We start from the raw sequence: 15,270 nt of genomic DNA, 5'->3' as shown, positions 1-15,270 counted from the left end.
AGTAAAGAAATAATAATAATGCTGTGAGTGAGACTCTAGAATCAGGAAACACAAACAGCAACCTAGTCAGTTGTGATGGAAAATTAGTTTGTGTGTGTTTGGAGAGCAAATGAAGAATTATTCAGACAAGTGCTGTATATGAGAGAATTTCTCCAAAGAAATTTTGGTGTCAGAACATAACATTAGTATGTCTAGCTTAATCCAGAAACTAGCAGAATCATGTTATTTTGCAGATGATTTTTTTTTTAATTTTAAAGATGTATAGTTTCCTGTCTTTAGAAGCAAAAATTTTGCTAGCATGCCTAGCTGTTTTACTGCACAATATTGCAAAATCCTAAAATACAACATTTGATTATTAGATTACACAATATGATGAGTTCAAATCCTCCCTCAACCAACCGAACATATAAATACAAAAATTAATGATACACCATTTCTTACAATAATAATACATGCTGCTATTCTAAATGGAGAATTTGAGGTCTTTCATCAAAGTAGCTGACATTTTTATAACTGAGGGATACCGCATTTGCAGGAAACAATGTCACGCAAGTGAATCAGCTTAGGATGGTGAATTCTAATGGATTAACAGTCATATTTACTAGAGAAAACTGGAGGAACAAAAATTAATTATGTACAGTTTTTAGTCAAGAAACAAACAGTTGAAATTGAAATACAGCATGTGATAACTGTAGTTGTTATGGGAAAAAAAATCATCAAGCCAGAGTATTATAAATAAAATTTCAATTTGGAAGAATCATTTTTCAAATACATAAATAACTGATATGAAACAAGGTAGTAATCAACCCCCTTACATTTGTATGCGTGTTTACTAAAAGTTTTTTTTTTTCATAAAAAGAAGTCTCCTATGATTTATACATACCAGAGCGAACACGCTGGTTATTGTGTCCAAGAAGAAAATGTTCAACCCAGGTATCCATACTCTGAAGCACCCAAGTATGAACAGTTTTATTGCGAGGAGCCTGAACTGCAAGCCAATCCAGCGCACTCTGCGCGCAGAACTCGGCAACTTCCCAGATATGCTGCAATATTAGCTGAGTGAAAGGTGGCAGGCCTGTCATGCCACTAGTTGTCTCTATAAGAAGAGTTAAGATCTTGAAGAATGGTTGGCACAACTGTGAAAACAAAATACAATTACAACATACTTACATATTCCCAGTGAATAGTACGCAATCATTTACAACAAAATATGAGTTTTGCTACATAATAATATACAGGGTGAAAAGTATTTAAACTGACAAACTCGGGGAGGTTGTAGGGGACATCAAAACACATATTTTCCCCTAATGTCATTTTTTCCTATGAGGATTATTTTAGCCAGAAGATGCCATATTACACTCTTCAGTTGTTAGAGGCTGTATTACGATCTTCAGTTGTTAGAGGGCATATTACGTTCTTCAGTTGTAGGCAACTGCTGTCCACCAGTGTAGTAGTGCATTGTCTCTGTTTACTAATGGAGTGATACACCTGGAGTGAGTACATTGATATGGTTGGTGCGCACTACGTAGCCCACAACAACGGACGAGCTGCACAGGGGGTTTATCAACAACAATACCCTAATCGCCATATCCCGCACCATACGACCTTTGCTGCCGTGTACCAATGTCTGCGTGAGACCGGGTCATTTAGCAGATTACCTGGACAGGGACGCCCTCGCACGGTAAGAATGCTGCAATTTGAGGAAGCTGTCTTGCAGCATGTGGAACAGGATCTTTCAATCACCACTCGTGCAATTTCATTTAACATGGGGACAAATCAGACGAATGTAAGAACAGTCCTTCGAGAGCAATTGTTATGTCCATTTCACTTACAGCGTGTCCACAACCTGGAACCAGTTGATTATCCACCCAGAGCACAGTTTTCGCAGTGGTACCTGGAACAGTGTGAAATGCATCCTACATTTCCATCCTCTGTGTTGTTTACCGATGAAGCAACGTTCGGGTGTGATGAAGTTTCAACATGCACAATTCGCATGTTTAGAGAGAGGATAACCCACATGCCACAGTTACCAGCACTCATCAAGTGCGGTTCTTCGTTAATGTGCTGATCAGTGTTGTTGAGGACTGTTTAATTGGGCCATGTCTGCTACCTAGGCCATTAAATGGCAGGCACTATTACAATTTTCTCGCCAGAACATTGCCATAATTGCTGGAAGATGTCCCGTTCCCTACAAGACAACGCATGTGGTTCCAACATGACGAGGCGCCGGCACATTTCAGTCATTGTGTGCGTCGATTCCTGGACTGACTGTTCCCAGAAATGTGGATTGGCAGAGGTGGTCCTGTACCATGGCCTGCTCAATCCCCAGATACGTCCCCTCTGGACTTTTTTGTGTGGGGAGAGATGCGCAACCTTGTTTATGCAACTCCTGTTGCACCAAAAGAGGATCTGGTTGCCCGGATAGTAGCAGCAGCAGAAGAAACAATTCAGGATACTCCTGGGGTTTTTGCCCATATGACAGAACACGATCTGACAGTGTAACCTTTGTTTACGTGTCAATGGAGGCATTTTTGAAAATCTACTGTAACTGAAATTGGGTTGTGTTAATGTGTTGTCTCTTGGTCATAAAAAAATGGAAAAGTGTTTGTTGGTTTAATTAATTTGCCGCCAGGGAAATCTTCCTCTACTGGTTTAAATACTCCTCATAGGAAAAAATGACATTAGGGAAAAATATTTGTTTTCATGTCCCCTACAGCCTCCCAGAGTTTGTCAGTTTAAATGCTTTTCACCCTGTAGAATATATGGTCCATATTTATATTAATGTATCTCTCTCTCTTTCTCTATTTTTTATGAATAATCTTTTAAAACAACCTGGAACTGAACAGTTACTGAACTAATGCATGATAAATTGCAATTAGGTAACTTGTTTTCTGCTTTAGAAACAGGCAAAGCAAACAATTTAATATTTTTGCAGCCCAAACTGAAGTAGTGAAACTTATATTTGGTGTGTGTGTGTGTGTGTGCGTGTGTGTGTGTGTGTGTGTGTGTGTGTGTGTGTGTGGGTGGGTGCGTGCGCACTGGGGGTGGGGGTGTAGGTTATAAGATAAACAACAGTTATTGTGTTAAAGATTTACAAGATCATTTTCCTTGAATTCAATTAGTGTAGGATGCATAAAAGTTGGGTTTTTCCTGGAGCGACACAATACTTGTATTTTATTTTATTATAGAATGTCTTGATTAAATAATATATATCTGTTAGGAAGTGATTTTCAGAAATTAAGACCAGTTAAGACCTGGAAATTCAAATTAGGATCTGAGAATCTACCATGTTTTCCCTTAATATACTTCCAGCATCGGCAGCATGAAACCTTGTTGCTACAATATAAAACAACAGTAATCAGTTCCTTGATGAAATCCACCTTTTCATTCGAAAATCCATTTAGTTGCGAGAGTCAAAATCCTGTAATTTGTGATAGTATCTTGTTTATAAATCTACTTTTCTACCTTATGCCTGAAACAATCATATTCTATTTTGATAGATTCTGAACTTGTCTATACTCTCAACAAATCTCATCTCAATGGGAATTTTTAAGTGGTGGTGGGGGTTAGTGTTTAACGTCCCGTCGACAACGAGGTCATTAGAGACGGAGCGCAAGCTCGGGTTAGGGAAGGAGTGGGAAGGAAATCGGCCGTGCCCTTTCAAAGGAACCATCCCGGCATTTGCCTGAAACGATTTAGGGAAATCACGGAAAACCTAAATCAGGATGGCCGGAGACGGGATTGAACCGTCGTCCTCCCGAATGCGAGTCCAGTGTGCGAATTTTTAAGTGTTTATGACCATTTAGCCCATATGCCATGAGTGGCTACTGGTTTCCTTTTCAAGTGATAGTGAAGGTGCTACAATGGTTTCATTAAAAATACAACAAAAGTTCAATAAGTTCTCTCATCCATAAAAACTAATAGGAATAAAAGCGAAGAAGCAAACATTTTTAGTGTGTTCAAAACATCAACAGCATAAAACATGAAAACTTACCTTTTGTCTTTAACAGTTAGCTTTGGGGAAATATATTTATCATTCATTTGATTTCTGATGGAGAAGAGATATATCTGACCAAACAAGATTTAACTGACTATATGTAACACAAAAAATTACTACAATGACTTTAAAATGGCACACACAGAAACAGTTAGTGAAGAAATGAATAAAAACTCTTACAATGGTATTAGCAGGTGGTTTTTCAATATAGCATGCAAACTTTTAATTGAAGTTATTGACACATGTACTGAAAACATAACTCAGGCAGTTTTAGATACTATTGTTTCCTGATCTTCTACTCTACCTCAGAATGCTTCGTTATGGCCTGGAAAATCATAGCTACAATGTGGACAGCAAGCCTCTCATTCCAGCGGCAGAGAGCATAGATCAGATTTCGTGTCTGGTGGAGGTTAATAGCATCTTTGATCTGCTGATATAGAAATGGAAACCCCTGCACAAAGCCACACATTGAGATTATTATTATTCATGCCACAGAAATGACAGTATCTTATGAAACTCATTTACAATAAGTAATAGCATCTAATGAATCTCATGTACAACAATGAATGAAAAAGCTGGTGAGCAGAAAACACACTGTGTATGATCACCGATCAGCTATGGCAATTAAATATAACAATTTGGTACATTACTAAGTGGTTTAAAATTTCTGTATGGTGCAGTAACATTAATTTTTGAATGTTACACTCCATGATTTTTGGAAAATTAAATCACTGGCACAGTAACGAACATAGCCAGTAAGATAATTTCACACATAAAATGATTAATTAATAATTACCTTTCCACCTGCAATAGCATTTAAATCAGACGTAGATAGCTTTAGCAGATGATCAGAGCCCCTTGACTTTTCTGCAAGTATGGCAACCAAGCTGATCATCTTTTCAAGAGAGGCAGGTTTGTATTTGTCTGTTGGCAATGGTATCACTTCTTCTTCATCTTCCTCTTCACTCACCACTTCCACCTTTTAACAATGAAACAATATTTAAAAGTTAATTTACAGTAATTAGACATTAATATGTCTCAACTTCTAAACAAGACAAGGACTACACCAATATCAAAAGGGTTATGAACATAAGCACTCCAACATTAAAAGTTAAAGATAGCACATAAAAATACCTAAATATAAGGCCCATTCAAACAATAATAGCTGACATGCTGAATAGGGAGAAAAATGAATAAATTAAAAAATTCCTATCTCACAACAAGTTCATCTATATGCTTGTTAGTCAACACTAAGCAATTTTAATATAATAGAAAATCTTTTATCGAGCCAGCTGTAGAAAATTTATCAGTTATGCAAAGAAGTTCCAACTTCTCCATTTCACTGGATTGTTGAGATACTATCGAGTTTGTGAAGGGTGAATTAGTTTTTATCAGCAGTGGAAATGTTGCAATTGTATTAGAACAATCCAAACGACTTCTTTATCTGTCTGGGTTGGCCTGATACAGCTGCAACATTTCTGCTGCTGCTGAAAACAAATCACCACACGTACTATACTTTGTCGAAGAGCAGCATGCATGTGCGTGTGGTCATGTTAACTGGTGTCAGTGCTCCTGACCCCATTTGCAATTCGTCATGAGTTGATGGTGGCTTCTATTTCTAGGAATAAAGTCCTAAGTGTTTCTTCATCTACTAGCAAGTTTCCCAGAACCTTCCTGAAGCAACATTTAGTTGTACGTACCACACATTCCCACCAGCCTCCTCACCAAGCCACCCATGGTGTAATAAACTATACGAGACACCTTGGTGAATGAAGTGCTGACTTGTCCTCGCACCCCCAAAGATATGAATAAAGTCTTTCAGTTCTGTGTTTGCTGTTTGAAACATTTTTGTTTTGTCTGAATAAATATTATTTGATAGTCCTCTCTTGCAGTAAATTTTCTGAAGGCCATCAAAAATTTATTCGAGCTCTTACCTAACACAAGTTTGAGGTGGATAGTTCTTGTTGTAGCACATACTTTTGGAACAGGTTTCGGGAAGTTTGACGAGAAGTGGTCCTGTGAAATCCAAGCCTGTTATCACAAATGGCTTAATGAATTTAATGCAGTCAGATTGTGGAGGTTCTATCTCACACCTGCGGACACCTCTGTCTATCTTACAAGGAAGGCACGTATGTATGACGCCTTTCACAGTCATTTGTAGTTTGATAAATTGCACAAACTGAGAAGAGTCACTGATATTGCAATTTTTGATTATTGGTTTTCTTCAACCCCCAATAACACAACAGTTGCACCCAAGAAGAACTGTGAATGATGCAGTGATCCACAACTGGACTGCAATTTTGATGCTGAACATCTCACATTTTTTCATCTGGTGAAAAAGTAATTGTAAAGTGTCTCGCACAAGCCTGCTTTACTCCTTCCACAGGCATTAGAGTAGACTCAGATTCTCATTACCAAATCACTGATGACGCAATCTTGCCAGAACCAGCGCCAATTAGAGTCACATCAGAACAGCTCCAATTAGAGCCACATAAGAATCTATAACCAAAAACTCTCTTATGTTATTTGAGACTTGTGCATGAACAACATACTGTTGGAAAGAGCAAACTCTGAGCTTTACATGGTTCCTGTTAGGTAGCAGCAGTGTGCGCCCACTTCAGTTCTAGTAAAAATGGTGTCGGGAAACAGAAAGAGTTTTGTGTTCTACATTTTGTGCAATGCAGGTCAAAAATAACTGTTCACTGTGACTTTCGTTCTATGTATGGTGTAGATCCTCCTACAGCACAGAGCATTAGACGATGGCATGAACAATTCCAAGAAACAAGTTGTTTGTGTAAAGGCAAATTACCAGGCCATCCCTGAGTGTCTGACACTCCGCCATAAAACAGAACACCGTTACAGGAAGAACATATATCGATATGCTTGAGAACTTTCTTCCCCACAGTTGGAGACTGATTTGAATTACATCATTTACCAAGAGAATGGGACACCATCACACCGACATCTGGAAGTGTGGGAATTTTTAAATCAAAGATTTACTGAATGATGGATTGGTCTCACTGGACCAAATGATTCAGCCCTGCTTTACTGGCCTCCAAGGTCACCAGACCTGCCTGTGTGTGATTATTTCTTGTGAGGATTTATAAAAGATTCTGTTCATGTGCCTCTGTTAGCAATAACAATAACAATGAATGAACTGAGATATTGCGTACCAGCAGTTGTTGAAGCTGTAATTCAAGACATGCTTGGTGCAGTGTGGGAACAATTTGAATACTGAATTGACATATGCCGTGTATCTCAAGGGGGGCATTTTGAACACCTATGAAAAGGTATGAGAATTTTTTTTTTTTTTTTTTTTTTGAGTTTCCCATTCATCAAAAAACAAAAGTCACTGTATATGTTTATTAGTTTCAGAAATCCGGGGAATAGGTTAGAACCCTGCCTCACTTCCTTCTCGACCATTGCTTCCCTTTCACACCCTTCAATTATAATAGATGCCATCTAGTTCCTGTATAAATTGTAAATAACTTTCTGCCCTTTGTACTTTAGCCCCGCTTTCTTCAGAGTTTCAAAGAGTGTATTCCAGTCAACACTGACAAAACTTTCTCTAAACCTACAAATGTTTTAAAAGTAGGTTAGTATTTCTTTAATCTACTTTCAAATGTGAATGAAAGGGTCAGTATCTCCTCTTGTATGCCTACATTTCTTCATAAAGCAAATTGATCTTCTGCAATGTCGGCTTGTGCCAGTGTTTCCATTCTTCTGTAAGTAAGTCATATCAGTATTTTGCTAGCATGACTTATTAAACTGATGATTTGGTAATACTCACACCCAACGGCCTTGCCTTATTTGGAATTGGTATTATTACATTCTTTTTGAAGCCTGGAAGTATTTTGCTGTCTCATATATCTTACACACCAGATAGATTAATTTTTTCTTGGCTGGCTCTTTGAAGGATTCCTATAATTCTAAGGGAATATCATCTATCCCAAGGGCCTTTTTTCCACTTAGGTCTTTCACAAGTCTGTATTAATTTTTTCTTGGCTGGCTCTTTGAAGGATTCCTATAATTCTAAGGGAATATCATCTATCCCAAGGGCCTTTTTTCCACTTAGGTCTTTCACAAGTCTGTGAATTTCTTCTCACAAAATCACATTTTCCAATTGATCTTCCTCTTCCCTTTCTATAATATTACCTTCAAGCTTATTTCCCTTGCATGGCACTTCACATATATTTCTTCAATTTTTCAGTTTTCCTTTCTTGGCTTGGTACTGGCTTGCTATCTGAGCTCCTGATATTCATACAGCTCCTTCTCTTTTCTCCATAGGTCTCTCTTAATTTTCCCCTTTGGCAGCATCTATCTTTCACCTTGTCATGCATGAATGTTTAGAGTGGTTACAAATATCACGTTCAGATAACTTAACCAAGCTATAGCCTTTGTAAACAGGCCTTCATGAAGTTTTCTGTCCCCTTGTTATTGTGCATTCACTTATAAGGTGTTTTGCTTTTTGGTCCATTGCATGACACTCACATTCTGGACAGTGCACAATACCTCTTTCATGAACAGCTGCTTTGCATCTTTGCAGCTGGATGCTTGTATGTATTAAGAATCAGAGTTTGATAGACATTTGTATTATATTTTTGTTCTTGGGCTTCCACAGCCAGTGTCAGCTTGAGTAAAATCATTTTGGTTATTAGACCAAGTCATTATGAAAAACTGAAACAACTAAAATGTTGCAGTTTCAACTGACTTCTCAGTGATCCTCTTCAGGGCAACAAATTGCTGGATTCTGGTGATGGTCTTCCCCTATACACTGTCTTATTCTGGTTGTAAGGGACTACAGACATTACTTCCTGGGATAGGACAATTCATAGTAAAGATTGTTATGGAGGAGTGGCTGTATGGTAGCTGTGCTATTCTGGCAGGTGATTGATAGGTAATAATGAATCAGCAGCTTGTACTCAAGGATAGTGTTTTCCATCAGCAAGACATTGATGCCACACAGCAGTTTTCTTATGGACATTGGTTTGTACTGTTGAACTAGGGACACAAGCAAATGTTGGTGGCCGAACATATGTGGTCCGATGGAATGGGATCACTGGCAGCCAAATCGATGCTAACTTATAGCCATCATACCTGTTGATGCTGATAGGGCATTTAATTATTTCACTAGCCTCTTATTTTTTGGTGCTGAATCCACAGTTGCCGATCAAGCACTAGAGGTTCTTGAAAATCAGTAGATCGGTGCAATCCTGGTGGTTTTGAGCTGCAGCTGATATGTTGCCCTAGCCATACATAGCTTCCGTGCTCTGACATGCGAGTTCTGATTGCTCTCGGTTTCACAACATAAACTTCGTCACATTCAAGTCAAAGCCCATAGATACCTGCTGCATGGAGAGCAACTACAGAATACTTCATTGGGCATCAACAGATCTTGGATCTTCAGGCCACTTGGAACATTGGTTTAATTCTTCTGTGGCACAGTATCTTGCCTACACAGTCACTGATACTTCTCAAATAAGGTTAGCGAGCAACAGGAAGAGGTTCTTTGTTTGTTTTATTTTCACTATACCTCAGTGTTCACAATATGTTTTTCTTAACCTACATCCATTCCCATGAAAAGTTATCCAGATCTTGTTTTATTATGTTGGTGGTTGTCAGCATCACTAATCAAGCGAGCTAAGGTTGTCTAGCAGCAAACTAGAACATACAGTGTATAAGAAATTGATGCACACCATTAGGTATTTACATGTGGAGTTACACCACCACTGAGCACTAAAGAATGCTGTGCTATGTACACAGATAGTGAAAGCTGCAGGATAACACTACCTCTGGTACAAGGTAGTGGTTTGTTATTGACTACAAATCACTTGTCAGAATAGCATAGGCAATAACCTACCATACAGCCATTGCTCAACAGCAATCTTCATTTTAAACTGTCCAATAGGCACCCAGAATGTGGCATCAGTAGCCAGATGACAATTGAAAGAAGGCAGCATACAGAAAAAGAACATAACCAGGCTCCAGCAGTTAGTCACCCTGAAGCAGACCACTGCAATGTTGGTCAAAATGTCAGCATTTTTGTTTTTCTAATGTTTCATAACGACTTGCCTAATACCCAAAATGATTTCATTCACATCATATTTGCTGCACTACATTAAATTATTTTGTTCTTTGTTCTACATTATGAGTCTCACTTTATTTTCCAGACTTGTCTGACAAATAATTACAATTTTAATCTTCATCATAATCAGTAATTTGACTTTACTGATAGCTAATAGCTTCCTTTTGACTTTTCCATGCATTAAGGTCTTCAGCCAAAAACACTGATGTTGCTCCTGGTTATTTTAATGTCATCTACCCACTTTCCATTAAACCATGATTTCTGTCTTTTATTGTGTCTGTAAATTAAGAGCAAAACTTCCTTGGCCTATCTAGTATCCTTCCAGCTGGTCACATGTCTCTCCCATTTACATTTCAAGCAATGGAAACTCCAAGTAGAAATCTCAACAATGTAGGAAAATATAGATTGCTACTTACCATAAAGAAGACACATCAAGTTGCAGACATGCACAATTAAAAGGTTTCAGACACAGCCTTCATCAGTAAAACACACACACACACACACACCATTCACACACACAAGCAAGCATACCTCACGCTCACATGACTGCTAACTCCAGCATCACAAGCCAGAATGCAGCTATCACATGCGATGAAAGCAGGTATCTGGTGGGGAAGTGGAAGGGGAAGGGATAATAGTGTATGAGTGGGAAGAGGCTGTGGCCAAAAGCTTTATGTAAGTGTCTTTTAATTGTGCCTATCTACTACTTGATGTGTCTTCTTTACGGTAAGTAGCAATACGTTTCCATTTCATTGAATTGCAGTCACAATTGCAGATTCGATTCCAGTTTTTTCCATGATACTTGATGCAGAGAAATGGAAATGGGACAGATGGAAGAAAAGTAAGTGAACTGTTTATCATTACATTTCCTGGCAGATTCAAACTGTGTTCCGGACCAAGACTCGAACTTGGGACTTTTGCCTTTCACAGCCAAGTGCTCTACCAACCAAGCTATACAAGCACGACTCACAATCCATTCCCGTAGCTTCAATTCTGCCAGTACCTCATCTACCTTCCAAATTTCACAGAGGCTCTCCTGCAAAACATATCCAAGGCTGTGGCTAAGCCACGTCTCTGCAATAAGCTTTCTTCCAGGAGTGCTAGTTCTGCAAGGTTGGCAGGAGAGCTTCTGTGAAGTTTGGAAGGTAGGAGATGAGGAACTGGCAGAATTGAAGCTGTGGGTAGGGATCGTGAGTCATGCTTCGACAGCTCGGTTGGTAGACCACTTGCCCACAAAAGGCAAAGGGCCCAAGTTCAAGTCTTGGTCCGCCGCACAGTTTTAATCTGCCACGAAGTTTCATATTAGTGCACACCCCGCTGCAGAGTGAAAATTTCATTCTGGAACTGTTTATTATTTTATTTTATTTATTTATATGTCAAGTTCCATAGGACCAAATTGAGGAGCAAATCTCCAAGGTCAAGGAACGTGTCAGTACGGAAATTACAACAAAAAGTAATAACAGATAAAAATAAAATGTTTATGAATCCAAAAAAAGTCAAGCCATAAGTTTCAGTAAACACAGTCAACAATATAACATAAGAATCAGCTTAATTTTTCATGGAACTCCTCAACAGAATAGAAGGAATGACCCATGAGGAAACTCTTCAGTTTCGATTTGAAAGTGCGTGGATTACTGCTAAGGAATCACCATAACTGTTAATAGGCTTATCCCACTGTGAAACATGACACGGAAAAATTTTTGCAGTTGCCCATGGAACTATGACCGCACCCAGGTGTGCACCTCTCTGTCCAAAGCAAATCAATGCCCATGTATATCTTTCTTCAGGGATCCAAAAACAAGGAAATTGCATGGGGAGATACTGGAAACATAGGGAGGATGTGCACGAGCTTCCCACTGAAACTCTTGCAGCGTACTCTGAACAAACCACAACAGGTTGGGGGGCTAGAATGTTGTCAAGGCTATTTTGACTATGCTGCAGAAAGTTCACTGGGAAGCACTTACACACACAGTCCTATTCTCTCCCCATACGATTTCCACATTTTTGAGCCCTGAAGAAGACATCAGTGGATATTGATTTGCTTTGGACGAAGGGTTACATATCTGGGTACAATCGCAACTGAAAACATATTTCCATGAAGGCACTGACTGTCTTGTCTCGCAGTAGGATAAATGTTTTTACAGTTATGGTGATTACTTTTGAAACAATAAACAGTTTACTTACTTCTTTTCCATCTGTATCATGTTCACTTGATTGCCCCTTGTATATTTGTTTGTTTTGCTATTTAGCTTAGTAATTCCCAATATGCATCTTATCACTTTCTGCCAGGCAGCCCTCACTCTCTAAATGTTTTTCAAGTTAAAACGCCATGTCTCATTCTTGTATGTAAAAACTATTGCATGATGGTAATTAACTTCATGTTTCAAACTCATGGGAATTTGGTTTTGAAAGTTCTATTTAGTTTTCCAAAAGCGCTACAGACCACTGGTTGTTACCTGTTTGTTTCTGAAGACAACATCTTTGTTTACAAAACATGACAGTTTATGTGGGATGTGTATGACAGAGAAAGGAATCTGTGACCACTGGCACACCAAAATTTTAATACAACACACCCATGTCATACTAACACATGTAAATCGACCTGATGAAGGTTTAAGCCTTCGAAACGCATTATGGATAAAAATAAACAGTGACTGGTACAAATTCGTTGTTTCATTTGATCTCAATACCAGTAAAGCCTAACCTAACATGTTCACATTTAAAGTTAATCTGTTTGTTTCTTCTGTTGTCAACTGGATTCACCTTCAAATGTTCTAACTAAAGAAACTTATCAACTGGTTCTGTAACTTCACTGCTAATATGTATTATTTTTTGTTCAGTGCAATGATTGCACATTATTTCTTTACTCAAAGCATTTTTATATCTTCTATCAGCCTTCCGGAGATATGAATAGTCCTGTCACAAGTTTATTTATGGAAATTGAAAGTACAGAACCTCCCTTCCTCTCATATTTTTTTTTAAAAGAGGGATCTCTCAATTAAAAAACCTGACACTGAGTGAAAACCTTGTTAATTCTCAGTAAATACATCTTAAACATTTACAGAGTTAAGTATGTTTCACTTTTGAATTCTTATAAAATTTTATTATTTGGGTATTATATGTAGCGGGGAAGCACTGAGTTGTCTTACAATAAATGACTAGCATTTGCTACAGTTGGGTGTGGAAAGAAGAGGAGGAGATACTTACGTATTCCTGCTGTGACTTCTGACCTAAGTAGAAGCTCACCATCATTGAAATAGCTTGTACAGAGAGAAGAAACTGACTTTCTTCTTCCCCCATTTTGATGAATTCATTAAAGAAACTGAAGTATTCTGTCAGATTCTTCAAATGTGCCTTAGCACCATGTTCCATCTGTAAATAAATCATCATTAGTTAATAAAAATCACAATATATGCTAAGTAATTTACATACAAAAATTATTTTAAAAAAGGAAGCTTATTTGAGGGAATTATGTGCACCAGTTTTCTGGTGCCTAACTTTATAGATGTCAATTAGTTGTGCAACTGTAACGTTCACTGCAGTTCAAAGTTTGAAGATGAGGGCGAGATAGACATAAAAGAATTAACACCAAAAACTTCGCCACAAATTTGATACTACAGCTCATATCGTGGTTATCATGTGATATGCACTGATATACAACAATTGATTTTTGTCTACCCTGTCTTGAAGCAATGAAATCGTTTGCTTAAATTGATTCCATATTTCTAGAAGGCTTTTGACACTGTACCACACAAATGGCTTATAGTGAAATTGTGTGCTTATGGAATATTGTCTCAGTTATGTGAGTGGATATGTAATTTCCTGTCAGAGAGGTTACAGTTCGTAGTAACTGATGGAAAATCATCAAGTAAACCAGAAGTGATTTCTGTCATTCCCCAAGGTAGTGCTACAGGCCTTCTGCTGTTCCTTATAATGATTTAGGTGGCAATCTGAGCAGCCGTCTTGGGTTGTTTGCAGATGGTGCTGTGGTTTACCATCAGATGATCAAAATGCATTGCAAAACAATTTGGCCAAGATATCAGTAGGGTGCAAAAAGCGGCAATTGACTATAATTAATGAAAAGTGTGAAGTCATCCTTGCAAGTACTAAAAGGAATCTACAAAATTTCGGTTACACAGTAAGTCACACAAATCTACAGGCTGTAAACTAAACTACATAATCAGTGATTTTGAATAACTTAAATTGGAACAATTACACAGATAATATTGTGGGTAAAGCACACCAAAGACTTTAATTTATTGGCAGAGCACTAGAAAATGTAACAGGTGTACTAAAAAGACTGCCTACACTACACTTGACTGTCCTCTTCTGGAGTACTGCTGAATGGTTTGGGATCTACATCAGATAGGACTCTTGGAGATCATCAAACAAGTTCAAAGGAGCTGGTGGTAGTCATTAAAATAAAGTCGTTTTTTGTTGTGCCAGGACCTTCTCATGAAATTTAAATCATCAGCTTTCTCCTCAGAGTGTGAAGACAGTTTGTTGGCAACTATCTACACATGGAAAAATGATCATAATAATAAAATAAGAGAAATCAGAGTTAGCACAGAAAGCTTTTTTTTTTCCTGCACACTGTTCAATAGTAGAATGGTACAGAAGTAGCTGTAAGGTTGTTCGATGAACTTTCTGCAAGTCACTTAATCATGAATTGCGGAGTAATCACACAGATGCAGAAAAAAAGGAAGAAATATATTGACAAATAGAATGAACAAAAATCTGTGCTGACCATCATGACACCTCATCTGTCTACTGAAACCTTTTACCGATTTTGTAACAGGTGAAGACTCATTCAAATGAACAAAACTGTAATCAGAGACCAATGACCTAGCAGTTTGGTCCCTTCCCCCCTCTTTTAAACCAACCAACCAAAACTGTAATAAATAAAAATGAAGTGCACAACAAAATGGTAAAAAAGCTCATTTAGTAGTTCCTACTCATTCTGAACATTTCTATTGGGGTATTTAGATGTTGGGATAACTAACTTTATTAATGGCAGCAGAAGTACAATATTTCAAGTGGAAATATATTTTGTCAGCACATTTACAATGTTGTTGTTCTGAAACATGTGTAAGTAGTTTGGTTAGTAAAATTTGACTCTATGACTCAGTACTCCTCATTTAACTGCCAGAAAATTTTATGTAAAGAATATGGTTTATAATGAAATACT

General features: G+C 38.0%; 1 protein-coding gene across 1 annotated transcript in view; it reads right to left on the bottom strand.

Annotated features, from left to right (window-relative positions):
• The window catches only part of LOC126263189 (ubiquitin carboxyl-terminal hydrolase 34), a 524,696-nt gene that overhangs the window by 113,375 nt on the left and 396,051 nt on the right, over window positions 1–15,270 (bottom strand). Inside the window, exons 38-41 of the mRNA XM_049960250.1 lie at window positions 13,290–13,454; window positions 4,794–4,976; window positions 4,302–4,448; window positions 884–1,136 (exon numbers count right to left, since the gene is read on the bottom strand). Of these exons, the coding sequence (XP_049816207.1) occupies window positions 884–1,136; window positions 4,302–4,448; window positions 4,794–4,976; window positions 13,290–13,454 (748 nt within the window). The remainder of the gene's footprint in view (window positions 1–883; window positions 1,137–4,301; window positions 4,449–4,793; window positions 4,977–13,289; window positions 13,455–15,270) is intronic.

This window comes from Schistocerca nitens, chromosome 1 (genome assembly GCF_023898315.1).
Source record: "Schistocerca nitens isolate TAMUIC-IGC-003100 chromosome 1, iqSchNite1.1, whole genome shotgun sequence".
Lineage (NCBI taxonomy): Eukaryota > Metazoa > Arthropoda > Insecta > Orthoptera > Acrididae > Schistocerca > Schistocerca nitens.
Note: the sequence above shows the minus strand (reverse complement) of the source record. Positions and strands in the feature narration are given on the sequence as shown.